Source organism: Drosophila sulfurigaster, chromosome 3 (genome assembly GCF_023558435.1).
Source record: "Drosophila sulfurigaster albostrigata strain 15112-1811.04 chromosome 3, ASM2355843v2, whole genome shotgun sequence".
NCBI lineage: Eukaryota > Metazoa > Arthropoda > Insecta > Diptera > Drosophilidae > Drosophila > Drosophila sulfurigaster.
Window position 1 is genome coordinate 18,473,953 of NC_084883.1, and position 12,945 is coordinate 18,486,897.

General features: G+C 43.4%; 2 protein-coding genes across 2 annotated transcripts; one reads left to right on the forward strand and one right to left on the reverse strand.

Moving 5' to 3' along the window:
- Nucleotides 1-3: 3 nt before the first annotated feature.
- LOC133845887 (serine/threonine-protein kinase Wnk) lies at nucleotides 4-11,829 on the reverse strand (the record flags this gene model as incomplete). Its single annotated transcript, XM_062280519.1, has 12 exons — nucleotides 4-1,957; nucleotides 2,017-2,188; nucleotides 2,248-2,312; nucleotides 2,371-3,382; nucleotides 3,448-3,825; nucleotides 4,498-5,379; nucleotides 6,116-6,178; nucleotides 6,501-6,632; nucleotides 6,702-9,756; nucleotides 9,815-9,987; nucleotides 10,053-11,634; nucleotides 11,702-11,829. Coding segments are annotated over 12 exons (7,785 nt in total), but the record flags the coding sequence as incomplete, so codon positions are not given.
- Nucleotides 30-687, forward strand: LOC133844284 (V-type proton ATPase subunit e). The gene is made up of 3 exons (XM_062278202.1): nucleotides 30-166; nucleotides 232-279; nucleotides 382-687. The coding sequence occupies exons 1-3, from the start codon at nucleotides 72-74 to the stop codon at nucleotides 506-508; spliced, it is 270 nt and encodes an 89-aa protein (XP_062134186.1). The 5' UTR covers nucleotides 30-71; the 3' UTR covers nucleotides 509-687.
- Nucleotides 11,830-12,945: the final 1,116 nt, after the last annotated feature.

Here is a 12,945-nt window from a genome sequence, read left to right on the forward strand (position 1 = left end):
AACCATCAACTAAACCTGCTGATCACGGCAGATCTTCAGTATTACATATAAGTTACAAACAGTGCCTAAAAATGGTTGAAGCCTACGTTCCCCCAGTTATTATCACTGCTATTTGGGCCTTTATTGGCATCATTTGCCCCTTCTTTGCTCGGGGCCCTAACAGGGGGTAAGTAACTCAAATTCCACAATTTACTTAAACTCTACTTATAATTACTTCTTATTTGTACATAGTGTTACCCAGTGCTGCATTATGCTTACTGCTGTTACCTGTTGGCTATTGTAAGTATCTCTTATTGGTGGCCCTGATATGTGTGCATAAGTTCACACACACAGATACCAAGTATGACAAATACATTAACTTTTATCATCTTTCTTTCGCAGTTGGCTTTGCTGTTATTTGACGCAGATGAATCCCCTGATCGGACCCAAACTATCCATGAATGAAATTATGATAATGGCCCGAGAATGGGGCAATGAAATTAAGGATACCATGGATGTTACAGTGTAACTTGTAAATATGTGGGTCATTCCATCGAAAAGATTTGTTTATGTTTCTTTGATTCATTTTTGATCCATCCCACAAATGTGTTAATCAAATGTTTCTTTTTTTGAAAACTGTTTAAGTTTGCATTATATTATTATGTACGAGTAAATAAATCCCATATTCGTGGATGAAGTTTAAAAGAAGTAATGTTTTCAATTCTTTGTATTATATTCAATTTGTATCTGTATTTTCTATTACATAAACGCAAGTGCTCCATACACTTGTTACCATCCAAGGTAACGAGCTGAGCTCATACATATCAATAGTAAATTCTCTTTTAATTTAATTCTTGGCGCAAATATTCTTGGGTTTGTTGCAATCTTTGGATTTATCAGTGGTGGATTACTTTAGTATAAAGGTACTAACCGTTCAGAAAAATTATTTAGTGAAGAAATTTTGGGGACAGATGCAACACACAGTCTCCAAAACAATATTAAAATGTAGAAAGCATTTTTAAAAAGCTAATGCAAATGAATATAATTAGAAAATACTGTGAAGCATAGGTATTTATTCGAATTCATTCGCACATTATAAAAGCACGAATGATGAGTGATAGTAGTTGCTAGCATGATTCTGTACGTTATTCTTTGTTTTAGAAAGCGAAAAAAGCAAAAATTGCAAATTCCATGTCCTTGCCTTCGAAAGGGTTCTGGAGAAAGACGGTTGTATTGATATTATCACTTGAAGTTCAATAAAAGTTTATTTATTTAATAACTACGCAAAAACATAAATCACTGATGGTTTTAAAATATATAGTATGTATATATATAATAATAATAATAATAGTAATAAGTATGTATCTTGATGTATGAGTGTACATGATATTATTGAAATATTTATTTACACTTTAGCGCTAATCAAATTTACAATTTGCTTAAATAAAATCCGAAACTTCATTTTGATTGACAACAAATGAGAGGAAACAGCATTGCATATAAAGAATATGAATAGTAGAAATCAAAAACAAAATTAAAACAATAAGCGAAACAATGGCAAATCAAATCAAAATAACTGTGTGACTACATATTTACAGACAATTTTCCCCCCACATAATCCGACAACTTTGCACTTAATATCTAATGGCAGATCCAGAATTTTCGAAATCGCAATCGTGCCCAATAGCAGAGTTCAGTAGTTGCCAAACCATTTTCGGGGTAGCAATATTTTAATGACTTGTCATGAAATTGAGGAGGGGATGCGATCGGTTGCTGATTACGGTTGCTACGACGACGCCGCGGCAACACTAAATGGATTCAAATTGTTGAAACGTTTATGTATTTGCTGAACCGGCTGGTGTAGTGTTCGACGATGGTGGTGCTGGTGCTGCTGTCGCTGGAGCTGTCAAGTTTGGTTGAACCGGAGCAGCAGCTGGCGAATAATACGCGGTCGTTGCTGGCGCATTTGTGCTAAGAGCTGTAAGAGAAACGTTTACATTAAATAATTAATAAATTTGAATATGAAATTATGCTTACATTGGCGTAATGCCTTTTGGAACTTTTCATATTCCACGTAATGCTTCAAGCGCAGTTCGTCCTCCTCGATGAGCTGTCGCTGACGCAGAAGCAGCAGTCGCTGATGCTGGTTTGTTCCCAAGCGTGTGTTGCACAATTGATTGACCAACGAGTCTAGATTATGCTTAATATCCTGTAAGGCAGACATGGAACTTTAGTTGAAGGCCATCAAACGTAAATTATGATGCTTACCGATTGAATATCGCTAGGCAAAAGATGTGGATGTGTGGCGGCCAAAGACACGGGCTCCTCAGCAACTGCAATTCAATGTTGTTCGATTAATCTATGTAAATTGATTAGGCGAGTGTTATTTACCTTCTGCCACAGCTGGATTGAACAGTGGTTGCAGCACATGCTGCATGGGCTGAGCTGGCTGCTGGTTGCCTACCAGCGGCGCTTGTTGCAGCAGCTGACCCGTTGCAGACACTTGAAAATTTGGCTGTTGCTGTTGATTATACATGGCTGCCTGTTGCTGCTGCAGATGCGGCTGTAATTGCAGAGCTTGCTGTTGTTGCAGCAATTGCTGATGCGTTGGCATGCCGGCCAATTGATGTGGCTGCATCTGTTGTGCCACACCCACGCCCATGCCCATGACGAGTGGCGTCAACTGATGCATTTGATTTGCCTGTGTTTGCATATACTGCTGCTGCTGCTGCTGTTGTTGTTGCTGCTGTGATGTGGACATGGCAAACTGCTGTGCAGCTTGCTGTTGTTGTTGCAGCATCATCGATTGCTGTTGTTGCTGTGTTGGCTGCTGCTGCTGTTGTTGCTGCTGAGGTATAAGTTGCGTTGGCTGCTGCTGTGGCACCATTTGCTGCAACGGTATTTGCTGAGGTTGTTGCTGTTGTGGCACTGCGTTCACAATTTGTTGATGACGCTGCGGCAGCATTTGTTGCGGCTGTTGCTGCTGCTGCTGTTGTTGTTGTTGCTGTGGCGCGTGTTGCACTTGCTGCTGAGCAGCAGCTCCATTTTGCAACGCCTGATTTTGGGGCACCATCACGTTGACACCCGTGGGAACAGACTGCTGTTGCTGATAAATCAATTGAATGCCGTTAATGGCCAACGGCACGTTCTGTATGGGCGAACTAATAAGCTCTGTGGGCGTATTGACCATGCTACCATTTTGCACAGAGTTGGCATTAAAATTGTGCCCCTGGCCGGCGATCTGCAGATCAATCTTCAATTGATTATGCAGCGCCTCGTCCGTGGATGTCTTTTGCTCCTGTACGCGACTAACGCTAAATCGAGAGATTTTCCGAGCATTCACGCTGACCACCGATTCCTCCGATGGCTTTGTCACAGGTACGGCAGCAGGTGCAGCTGGCTGCTAAAGCAATTGTTTAAAAATTATTATTTGCTTGGATCGTAATCAGGTGCAAATAAGTTTATTACCTCCTCTGTGTTGTCAGCATGTCGCAATGCGGCCAATTTCTTTTCCAGATCCGCAATGGAGTTCTGGTTGAGTGCACCATTGCTGGGATTCCTGGACTCGCTGCCCGCACTCGTGACTTTGTCGAGACTCTCCTGTTTGGCCAGCTTCTTGTCGCTGCCCTCAGTCGTAGCGTCGTTGGCGGTGACGACGCCTTCGTGGTTGATGTTGAGGTTCGTTGCAGGCAATTGCATATCGGATCCCATGCTGTTGTCAATGGACGTGCGCCTCGAGTTGTACACCGATGAGCCACGTGCCGAGTTCAGCACTGCGGTGGGTGTATTCTGTCCAAATGAAGCAGCCGATCCGCTGCCACCTCCCACGCTGTTTGATTTGTTAACCTGCGCATAGAAACATATTGCATTGGATGAGAGATAACCGACAAATGCGCGACTGCGGATACCAGATGGCAACATGAAGGCAGTTGTTATAGCTGACCAAAAACGAAAAGCGTTAGTACGAAATCAAATCAAATACGATTACAAACTACGAATGGAACTACAACCAAAACGACAAGTCTGTCTGGTGAATGGAGATAAGTCTTTGGAAAGCAGTCGTTATTAGTTCTGTGTAGCCAGACCAAGTTAAACTATGTTATATAATAGTATGTTAGGTGACTACAACCGCAACCAGTGTAGACTGATGTTAAACATTTTAAGGATATCCTTCAATTACAAAATAAAATATGAATTATTTACTGTTGATCTGTTGAGTTTGCTGCACAGATTATTATACTAATAGAGAGTTTTAACTACTTGAATAATGTAATCCTATTAAGTACAAATTATTAATAACAAATCAAGAGCAGTAAGCAGTATTAGTATGCGTTTTTGTTTAACATTAAATACGCAAATCTACGAATAACAATAAGAAAAAAAATCAAAAGAAAGCTAAACCAAAAGAGCCAAATTATACACACAATATATAGATTTACGATACGAGATTACGATTAACGATTACAATTACGAATACGAATAACACATAACAATTTGAATTAGAATTTGACTACCAACCACAACAATGTCGGACGACGGCACCGGCTGCTGTGCCGACAGAGCTTTCATCGATGCAATTGCCGGCGAGGCTTGATAAGTACTTGGCCGCGTTCCAATTGACGCCACCACAGCAGAGGCGAACGCATGCGCATGCGTAATGTTCTCCAGTTCGATCTTCAGTTGTTCGAGCGTATTGGCGGCTCCTCCACCGCCGCCTGGTGGCTGCACTGCACCCAGCTGGACACCACTCTCTTTGGACTTGTCGGCATTGGCATTGGCCAGTTCCGTCGATTGCTTGGCCACCTTGCTCGGCGGCATCTCGAATGTGATGTTCACTTCGCTCAAATCATCCAAACTGCGAGTATGCTTCAGATCCTCGACAATTTTCAACTGCCGATTCAGTGGCAAATTCAAACTTCTGGGTTTCGCTTCACTGCGCGTCGATTCCAACAGCATTTGCACTCGACTTATGGCCAGACTGCGTGCCTTCTGCTCGGATTGGGGTTTATCCAAGTAGCCATCCAGCGGATGAAACGCATCGTTGCCCGTTGGCGTAATGGCGCTGTCCGGCATATAGTCAATGGACAGCGATGTGTACTCCGAGGCGGTGCTGGTCTTTCGTGAGACCGAACCCGAGCCAATGGTCACGTCATTGCTGTTGTTGCCGGCATCCCGTGAGGTCGTCGATGAGGATGACATCGTGGAAGTGGTTGTTGGTGGCGTTGCAATGTTTGTCTGCAAATCCGCATTGCTTTGGATCGAAGATTCGCGTGCTCTGCCCTCGCCAGTGCTAGATTTATCCGTGGCGCCTCCAGCTGCATCCGAGGTGCCTCCAGCTGCATCCGCGTTGTGCGCTGTCGAGTCGAACATCTTTGTGATGTCGCTGGCGGTTTCATCCCGCTAAAATAATTCGTGCGTTGAAATACATTTCGATATCAATTATAAACTATGAAACTTTTTTGGGTTTTTAAGAGTTTGTCTCGGTTTAAATGCGCTGGTGTTGTAGGTACTCATAAGCATTAAATATATATATATATATATAAAAGAAAGAAACAAGAGTTTGTCGAGGGAATATAAACATAGTAATATATATGGTATCGTTAACCTGATAAATACATTGACAATATAAAATGCTACTGCCTAAAAAGTAAAACAAGTGTGTTTGTGTGTTGTTGATTTGGATCAATTTCGAAAAATGTAAATGATTAAAAGCCAATTGAGCTCGTTGAGGAGAAGGGAACGGAGCGTGGGAGTCTTAGTTGGTGTCAAAAATCCACTCAAAAACAAAAATGAAAACATCAACTTATGCGGTAAATAGGCAAACCCTAACATCGAATTTTGTTATAATAATATAATACATATTGATTTGTCAAGATCTTGCAGGTGTTGTTGTTTGTGTGAGTGTGCTGCCTAAATATGCAATCAAAAATATATATGTAAATACAGCGTTTTCGAATAAACGAATAAACAATACAATAAATACTTGAAATGTTCGTTGAGTACGATATAAAACGATAAACCTATTAAGTAAAGAAACTATGTTGTAGTAGTATATTGTATGTAATTAAAATAGTAAGTAAGTAGTATATGTTTATACGAGATAAGATAAGCCCTTAACAGTGCACTTAACACTTACAGATCTATGTCTTTGATGTGTTCTAAATGTGGAACGCTGTCGAGTTAGAGACGCGTGACGGACCTGTTTTATTATAAGTAGTAGAGATATACAACATACATAATCATCATCAGGTTAAAAAAATGTGTATAGTAGTAGTATTTCCAATTAATACTCCTTCTTCAATGCACACATATTATCTGCTCTCCATTTCATACATATATATTAAACATTTAAAAACATAATAAGAATATTCCAAAATGGATGGCTCCAATGGGATTCGAAATGGCTGTAAATGTTTTCCAAAACCGCTGCAATCTTGAAACCGTTTCTCAATTTGTTTGTTTTGTTTTTTTTTAGGGTGCAAAAAGATAAAATTTGAAATGAAATTGCGCAATGAAAGTACCTTCTCAATGTTGCGGCGATAGGTGGTTGGGATTGGAATTTGATTCGGATTCTGCTTAACCTGCTCCACAATATCGTTAATCATTTCCACAAACACAGTGCTTTGACAATTCGACAATAAATCTTGCGCAATCTGCAAAAGCATTTCATTTTCATTGAATCAGCATTAATCATTAATTTGTATTGTAAATTGATTGCTTACCAATTTATTAGCAATTTCAACGGGATTGACGTCGCTAATGTCAAATTTGAATGTTATGGTCTTCAGCTTGTTCTCCATGTGACAGTTGATTACACTGCCCTCATCCACGCTGGTCACGCTTAGCTTTGGTATGCGTTCGTTGCCGCTGCGATTCGAGCGACGCGGCTTTTGGACGCGTCCTCCAGCGGCTTGTTGCTGTTGTTGTTTCTGCTGCTTTTCTCCATCGGTAGCAATTGCTGTTGGCTCGACACTTGGCGTTGCAGCATCAAAATTGGTTGGCACCGGAGCAACTACATGTTCTTGAGCCACAACGGTTACAGTTGCTGGCTGAGTAACTACTTTGATAGGCAGTTGCTGCTGCTGCTGTGGCTGTTGCTGTGCCTGCTGAGCATGTTGTTCTGTCTGCAGTGGAGGCTGCGGTTGCTGTTGCTGCTGCACAATTTGCGCCTGTGATTGGCTGTGCAACAACTGCTGCAACTGTTGCTCTAAGGGTATCGGCTGCTGCGGCTGTTGTTGTTGCTGTGGCTGCTGCTGAGTCTGTATGAATTGCTGCTGCATTTGGTTGGCATTCGCATAGTTGGCTAGTTGTTGAGCTTGTTGGTGCTGCTGTTGCACATCTGCAACATTAGCGAGTGGCTGCACAATTTGTTGTTGCTGCTGTGCAGGCGGAGCCTGACTGTAAGTGGCTGGCAACGATTGCTGATGCATCGTTGCCGGCACCTGTATTTGTCCTTGCATTAATATTGCCGTCGGCTGCTGTTGTGCCATTATCTGTGGGGCACTAGCAACAAGTGGTTGCATCGTCATTTGTGTGCTATGCGTTGAAATGGGAATTTGAAGTGGTTGCGTTAATGCATTTGGAAGGAACTGCTGTTGTTGTTGTTGCTGCTGCTGCTGTTGAACGAACTGTTGCTGTTGCTGCAGCTGCTGCAAATGGTGTTGCTGTAATAGCTGCTGCTGAGTTGCAGTTGGCTGTTGAATTGTCTGTTGTTGCAGAGGTTGTTGAATGGTTTGCTGTTGCAAAGGTTGTTGCTGTAAAGGTTGTTGCTGTAAAGGTTGTTGTTGAAGAGGTTGCTGTTGAAGAGGTTGCTGTTGAATGGGCTGTTGTTGAATAGGTTGCTGTTGCAATGGTTGTTGTTGAATGGGCTGTTGTTGCAGTGGTTGTTGCTGAATAGGTTGTTGTTGCAGAGGTTGCTGTATGGGTTGTTGTTGCAGGGGTTGCTGTATGGGCTGTTGTTGCAGAGGTTGCTGTTGCATGGGTTGTTGCTGAATGGGCTGTTGTTGTATAGTTTGTTGTTGAAGAGGTTGCTGCTGCAAAGGTTGTTGCTGCAAAGGTTGCTGTTGCATGGGCTGCTGTTGAACAGCTTGTTTTGGAATGGGCTGTTGTGCTGGCAACTGATGTTGCATTTGCTGTTGCTGTGATGCTGGCAGCTGTTGTTGTTGCTGTAGTGGTAGTGTTTGCATTTGCTGTTGTTGCTGGAGAGCATACGCCTGTTGCTGCTGCTGTTGTTGCTGTGCAAGCTGTTGCTGATAGTATTGTTGCTGTTGCTGCTGCACCAAATCGGCTGCTGGCAAATTAGTGTGCATAAGCTGTTGCAGTTGTTGTTGCAAGGGTATTTGCTGTACCTTCTGCTGATCAACCAAATGTTGCTGCTGCTGTGGATGACCAACTACAACGGGCTGCACCTGTTGAGCTATCAATTGGGCTGGCGCTGCAGCTTGCGGTGCTGCCTGCAGTTGCACAACTGGCTGCTGCTGTACGGCCTGCTGTTGTTGCTGCTGCTGTTGATTGCCCGTGGGTGAGATGACCTGGCCATGCCCATTCGCAATGTCCTGCATGGCGCTGTTGGCATTTTGATATGAAGCCATCTGTGGGTTCTGTATGTAGTGAACCGGTGCTGAATGCTGCTGCACTTGCGCAATAGCCGGAGATGCAATCACCTTTTGCTGTCCGGCCACTAATTGTGGCAACGCCTGCTGTTGCAATGGATTATTCCCGTTTTGTATGGAAGTAGTTGATCGGGCCACCAGATTCTGGGGATCGGCACTGTTCGTGGAGGTCACCAGGCTGGTTTCGGAGTCGGTGTTTAGTATTTCATACTTGAGTCGCTGATTCCATTTAACGCCATCCTCCTCGTCCTCTGACTCGTCTTCTTCGTCATCCTCTTCCTCCACATTTGTCGGCAAGCTTTCACGTTGCTTTTGCAGCGCCAATTTCTCCAGCCGTGACTTCTCATTCTGTAGCTTGATTTGGGTTTGGCGCTGGGCGCGTTCCTTCAGCAGCGACACAACTTGCACCTTTAACAGACGAGCCACAGCACGCGAATCGTCCTCCGAGATGATGTTCTCCTTCATCATATCTTGGGCAATTTGCTCATACTCATCGTGTTGAACGTTATACTCAAACTGGATGGCTTCGTTCTCCTTGTGGCGAGAAGAGCGCTTCTTTGGATCCATAAAACGCAGTCGAAACTCAATGATGCTAATGCTGGGATCGGACAGGAACTGTTCTGATGCCGTGGGCTCCACGCGTATTCCGATGTCTTCGTCGAAAAATTCCGATTCAAGCAGCTCGTTACACCTGGGACGATCCTCTTTCTTTAGCTCAATGCAACGCTCGATAATGTCGCGGACATTCGGATCCTCGACCTTGGAGAGGGCCGCTGGCTTAATGCCAGAGATGACCTTCTTATAGATCTGGGCGGGTCCTTTGCATTCGCTGTATGGATATTCCGATATGGCCATCTCCAACATGCACATGCCGAACGCATAAACGTCGACGGACTCATCATAGTGCTCCTCGTACATCTCGGGTGCCATAAATTCAGGTGTACCAATCACAGATTTAGCATGGGACCGATTCTTCAGTGTTGCCAGTCCCAAGTCACCGATTTTAACGCTACCAGTGGTGCCAGTTATAAAAATATTATCACATTTCAAATCACGATGAATTATAGGAAATTGACGAGTATGCAGGAAGTTAAGACCTTTCAAGATCTGACGACACCATGACTTCAATACCTTTGGGTGTATTTTTTTGAATCGCTTCAGATACCTGTAAAGTGAAGACACATTATTTAATAATTCGTGAAACGTTTACACAATATACTTACGACTTCAAAGTACCAGATAACATTAGCTCGGTGACTAGTACTATATTCTTTTTGCGTCCAATAGGAAACTCCCAGTATGTATAGAAACGCACTATGTTAGGATGCTGCAATTTCTTCAACATATCCGCTTCTTCTCGGAACCTGGTGCGCTCGCTCTTCTTCACTTGCTTGTCCTACATAAATTCGTAAATCCTTAGTAAGATAATTTATTGATTTGCTGTCTTACAAAAAGACTTACGAGTAATTCGCACCAGGCCACAGGCACTCCGGTTAGAGTGTCCAGACCCCGATAGACGGTTTTAAAGGAACCACGACCGACTTCCTTGTCGTATTTAAAGAAACGTCCGCAAGGCGACATCGCCACCGGATCGTCATCCTCATCGCTTTTGCGCTCCTTCGTCAGTGAAGTAACCGACGAAGTAGCCGACGCTGTGGATGTTGATGATGGCTGCTGGGATACCGATGTTTCTGTGCCGGGTGTAGATGAGTCGCCAGAAACGGGTTCACCACTCTCGGCCTGCTTGGATAAATTCTCGAAATCCTTTGGCTGACTTGCGTCGTGTTGCCGGCCCTCGACGTCGATCTTCTCCTCGACTTGAAAGCCAACGCGTTTGCCACCCGTCGACTGTTTGTTAGCCGGTTTGCATGGCACATCAATCTGAGTCTTTTCGGTTTTCACGCTGCGCGACGCCTCCGTGATGATATTCTCTATGAGGCCGGCCACTTGATGGTTGGCCGCATCTGTGGTATTCGAGCGTGTTGGCGTACGGAATTGTTCCTCCAAATGCTCCGCTTCACGCGACAACATCTCAATGTTGTCATCGTAGTCGCGAGGGAATTCCGTTTCCAGTTCCTCGAATTGTAGGGGATTCGCATTGCTCTTGTATTGATCGACATTCTTGCGCACAAAACGTATGGTCTGCACATAATTGTCCGTCCCCTTGCCGCCCGTCTTGCCTGCCTTGCCATGCGGCGACTTAAATGGCAACGGACCCGTCATTGACTGTGATCCTGTGCCGGTGGATGCTGTGTGCTGCTTCAGCACCGGCTCAATGCCCGTATCCGACGATGATTTTCTCGTCTCACGTTGCTTGGGCTTGACATTGGCATCGGCAGCCGTGGATGGGGACGGAGACACAACCACTGCCTTGGCTGGCATGTCTTTGCTGTCTGCTTTGCTGCTATCCGCGTTTACTACACCAGCGTCTGCTGGCTTCGTGTTCTTGTTGTTGACTGCATCAGACGACTGCGCTTCACCATCCATTGTTGCCTCATTATGTGTCGCAACGGTTGAATCCGTTGCCTCGACGCCAACGAGGCCCTCAACGTTGGACAAATTGGTTAACGTTACCGACTCGCTAAGATTACACTCCAGCTGTTGTTCTTCCTGTTGCTGCTGGTTGTGATTGTTGTGGTTATCGTATTGAACTTGCAGCTCCTTGGTGGCTTTACTATTGACTTGGCGACCAGTGATGGCACTGCTGGAGAACTGACGCAGTAGACGACTTAACAGATTGCCTTTGCTATGAGATGGTGAGGCGGCAAGTGGATCCACTGTGGCTGAATGACGTGCAGATGACTGTAGTTGAGTGCAGGTGCTTTGAATGTGTGGCTCCGGTGCAGATCCCTGACGATGACGACGATATCTACTGTTGCTCTTTTGCTGCTGCTGTGCTGTGTTTGTGTCTTTTAGTTTAGCAGTCGTTCCGTGGACTTTTCTAACTGGGGAGGCAGTTTTCGGAGAAGCGCACTGTACCGATTTTTGGATTTTAGCTGCTTCTTGCACTGTTTGTTCCTCGCCGGAAATATCTGAGTTATTTCTGCAAGACAAAAATAGAAAAGAAATAGTAACTCAATTTCTATAGAAAAGATGTGTCATCTGCTCACCTTTGAGGTTGCGTGGTACTGGAAGTAGTACCATCTTCGCTGATGGTGCTGCCCTTCCGAATACTGTTCGTGGGTACGACTTCTCTCTGTCGTACAAAGTCGCAAAGGGTTTGTCCAATTTTGCAGTTTTTTCACAACAACCGAATAGGTGGAATCTGCCAGCGACAAAAGATAATTGTATTACAATACTTACATATGTATGTGTACATGTATGTCTGTGATATTGATTTCTTGTCGGCAATTGAGTAGTTATCTCCACAGCAAGCAAACAAAATCAACAAACATTCGCTTGTCGCTAATCGATTTATCTTTCATTTAAAGTCTTCATTCTTTCGCATATAAGTACATTATGTATATAGACGATGTTTGTATATATAATTTGTTTGTACATTATTTAAGTTATGACATCGCCTCACACTAAACAACGTACAAGTTTTTACTATTGATATTTCACTGCGCCTGTGCTCGAATAACATATGTATGCACACACACACACATGCATATGCTCTATATGCTATGTATGTATGTGGACTGCATATACTATATAGCTAGATGTACGTATTTAAGTTTGCATGTATGTACTAGATGCTATACATACATACGGCATATACTTATGCACTTATGTATGTACTTTGTTCTGTTTCGATTGCAAAACAGCTGTCATGCAGTTGTCGGTTTTAGTTTCTTAGGGTGTATCTTAATTATGAGTCACACATAAATCCCAATTGCACCAAACTACGCCTACTTCTGCTGACTTCTGGTTTTTTATCCGATCGCTCACTGACACACACATACGCATGCAAACACACACTTATTGTTGTACTCTTGCACACAAACACACACTCTCACACGCATGCAAATAAATACTTTCAATACATGAGTACGCACATATGTTAAGTGGAGTACATGAAATAATTACAATTCCTTTTTGTACTTTCGCAAACCAATTGATTTGTCCTGCAAGTGTTGTCACAACATGAAAATTACATATTTGTGTCGCAGTCGCACACACAAAATGTATGCATTGCCTTATGATGTCATAGACGTGGACAACCACCACAGCAAACTTGCATAGTCGAAATCACGGTTTAGATGACTGCGCCAAGCCCATTATTTAATTTATTGTTTGGACACTAGCGCAGTACGATTTCCCGTAAAATAATTGTGTCAAATACATCAAAATTGTAGCACGTTCATTAAATTTCACAACAAAATTTACAAAATATACCGCCACATATGTAGCC

Excerpts from the sequence above, each read along its gene's own strand:
- LOC133844284 (XM_062278202.1), top strand. The coding sequence starts at position 72 with ATGGTTGAAGCCTACGTTCCCCCAGTTATTATCACTGCTATTTGGGCC. Across the intron at positions 167-231 it reads GCTCGGGGCCCTAACAGGGG|TGTTACCCAGTGCTGCATTA; the intron begins GTAAGTAACTCA and ends ATTTGTACATAG. Across the intron at positions 280-381 it reads GCTGTTACCTGTTGGCTATT|TTGGCTTTGCTGTTATTTGA; the intron begins GTAAGTATCTCT and ends TTTCTTTCGCAG.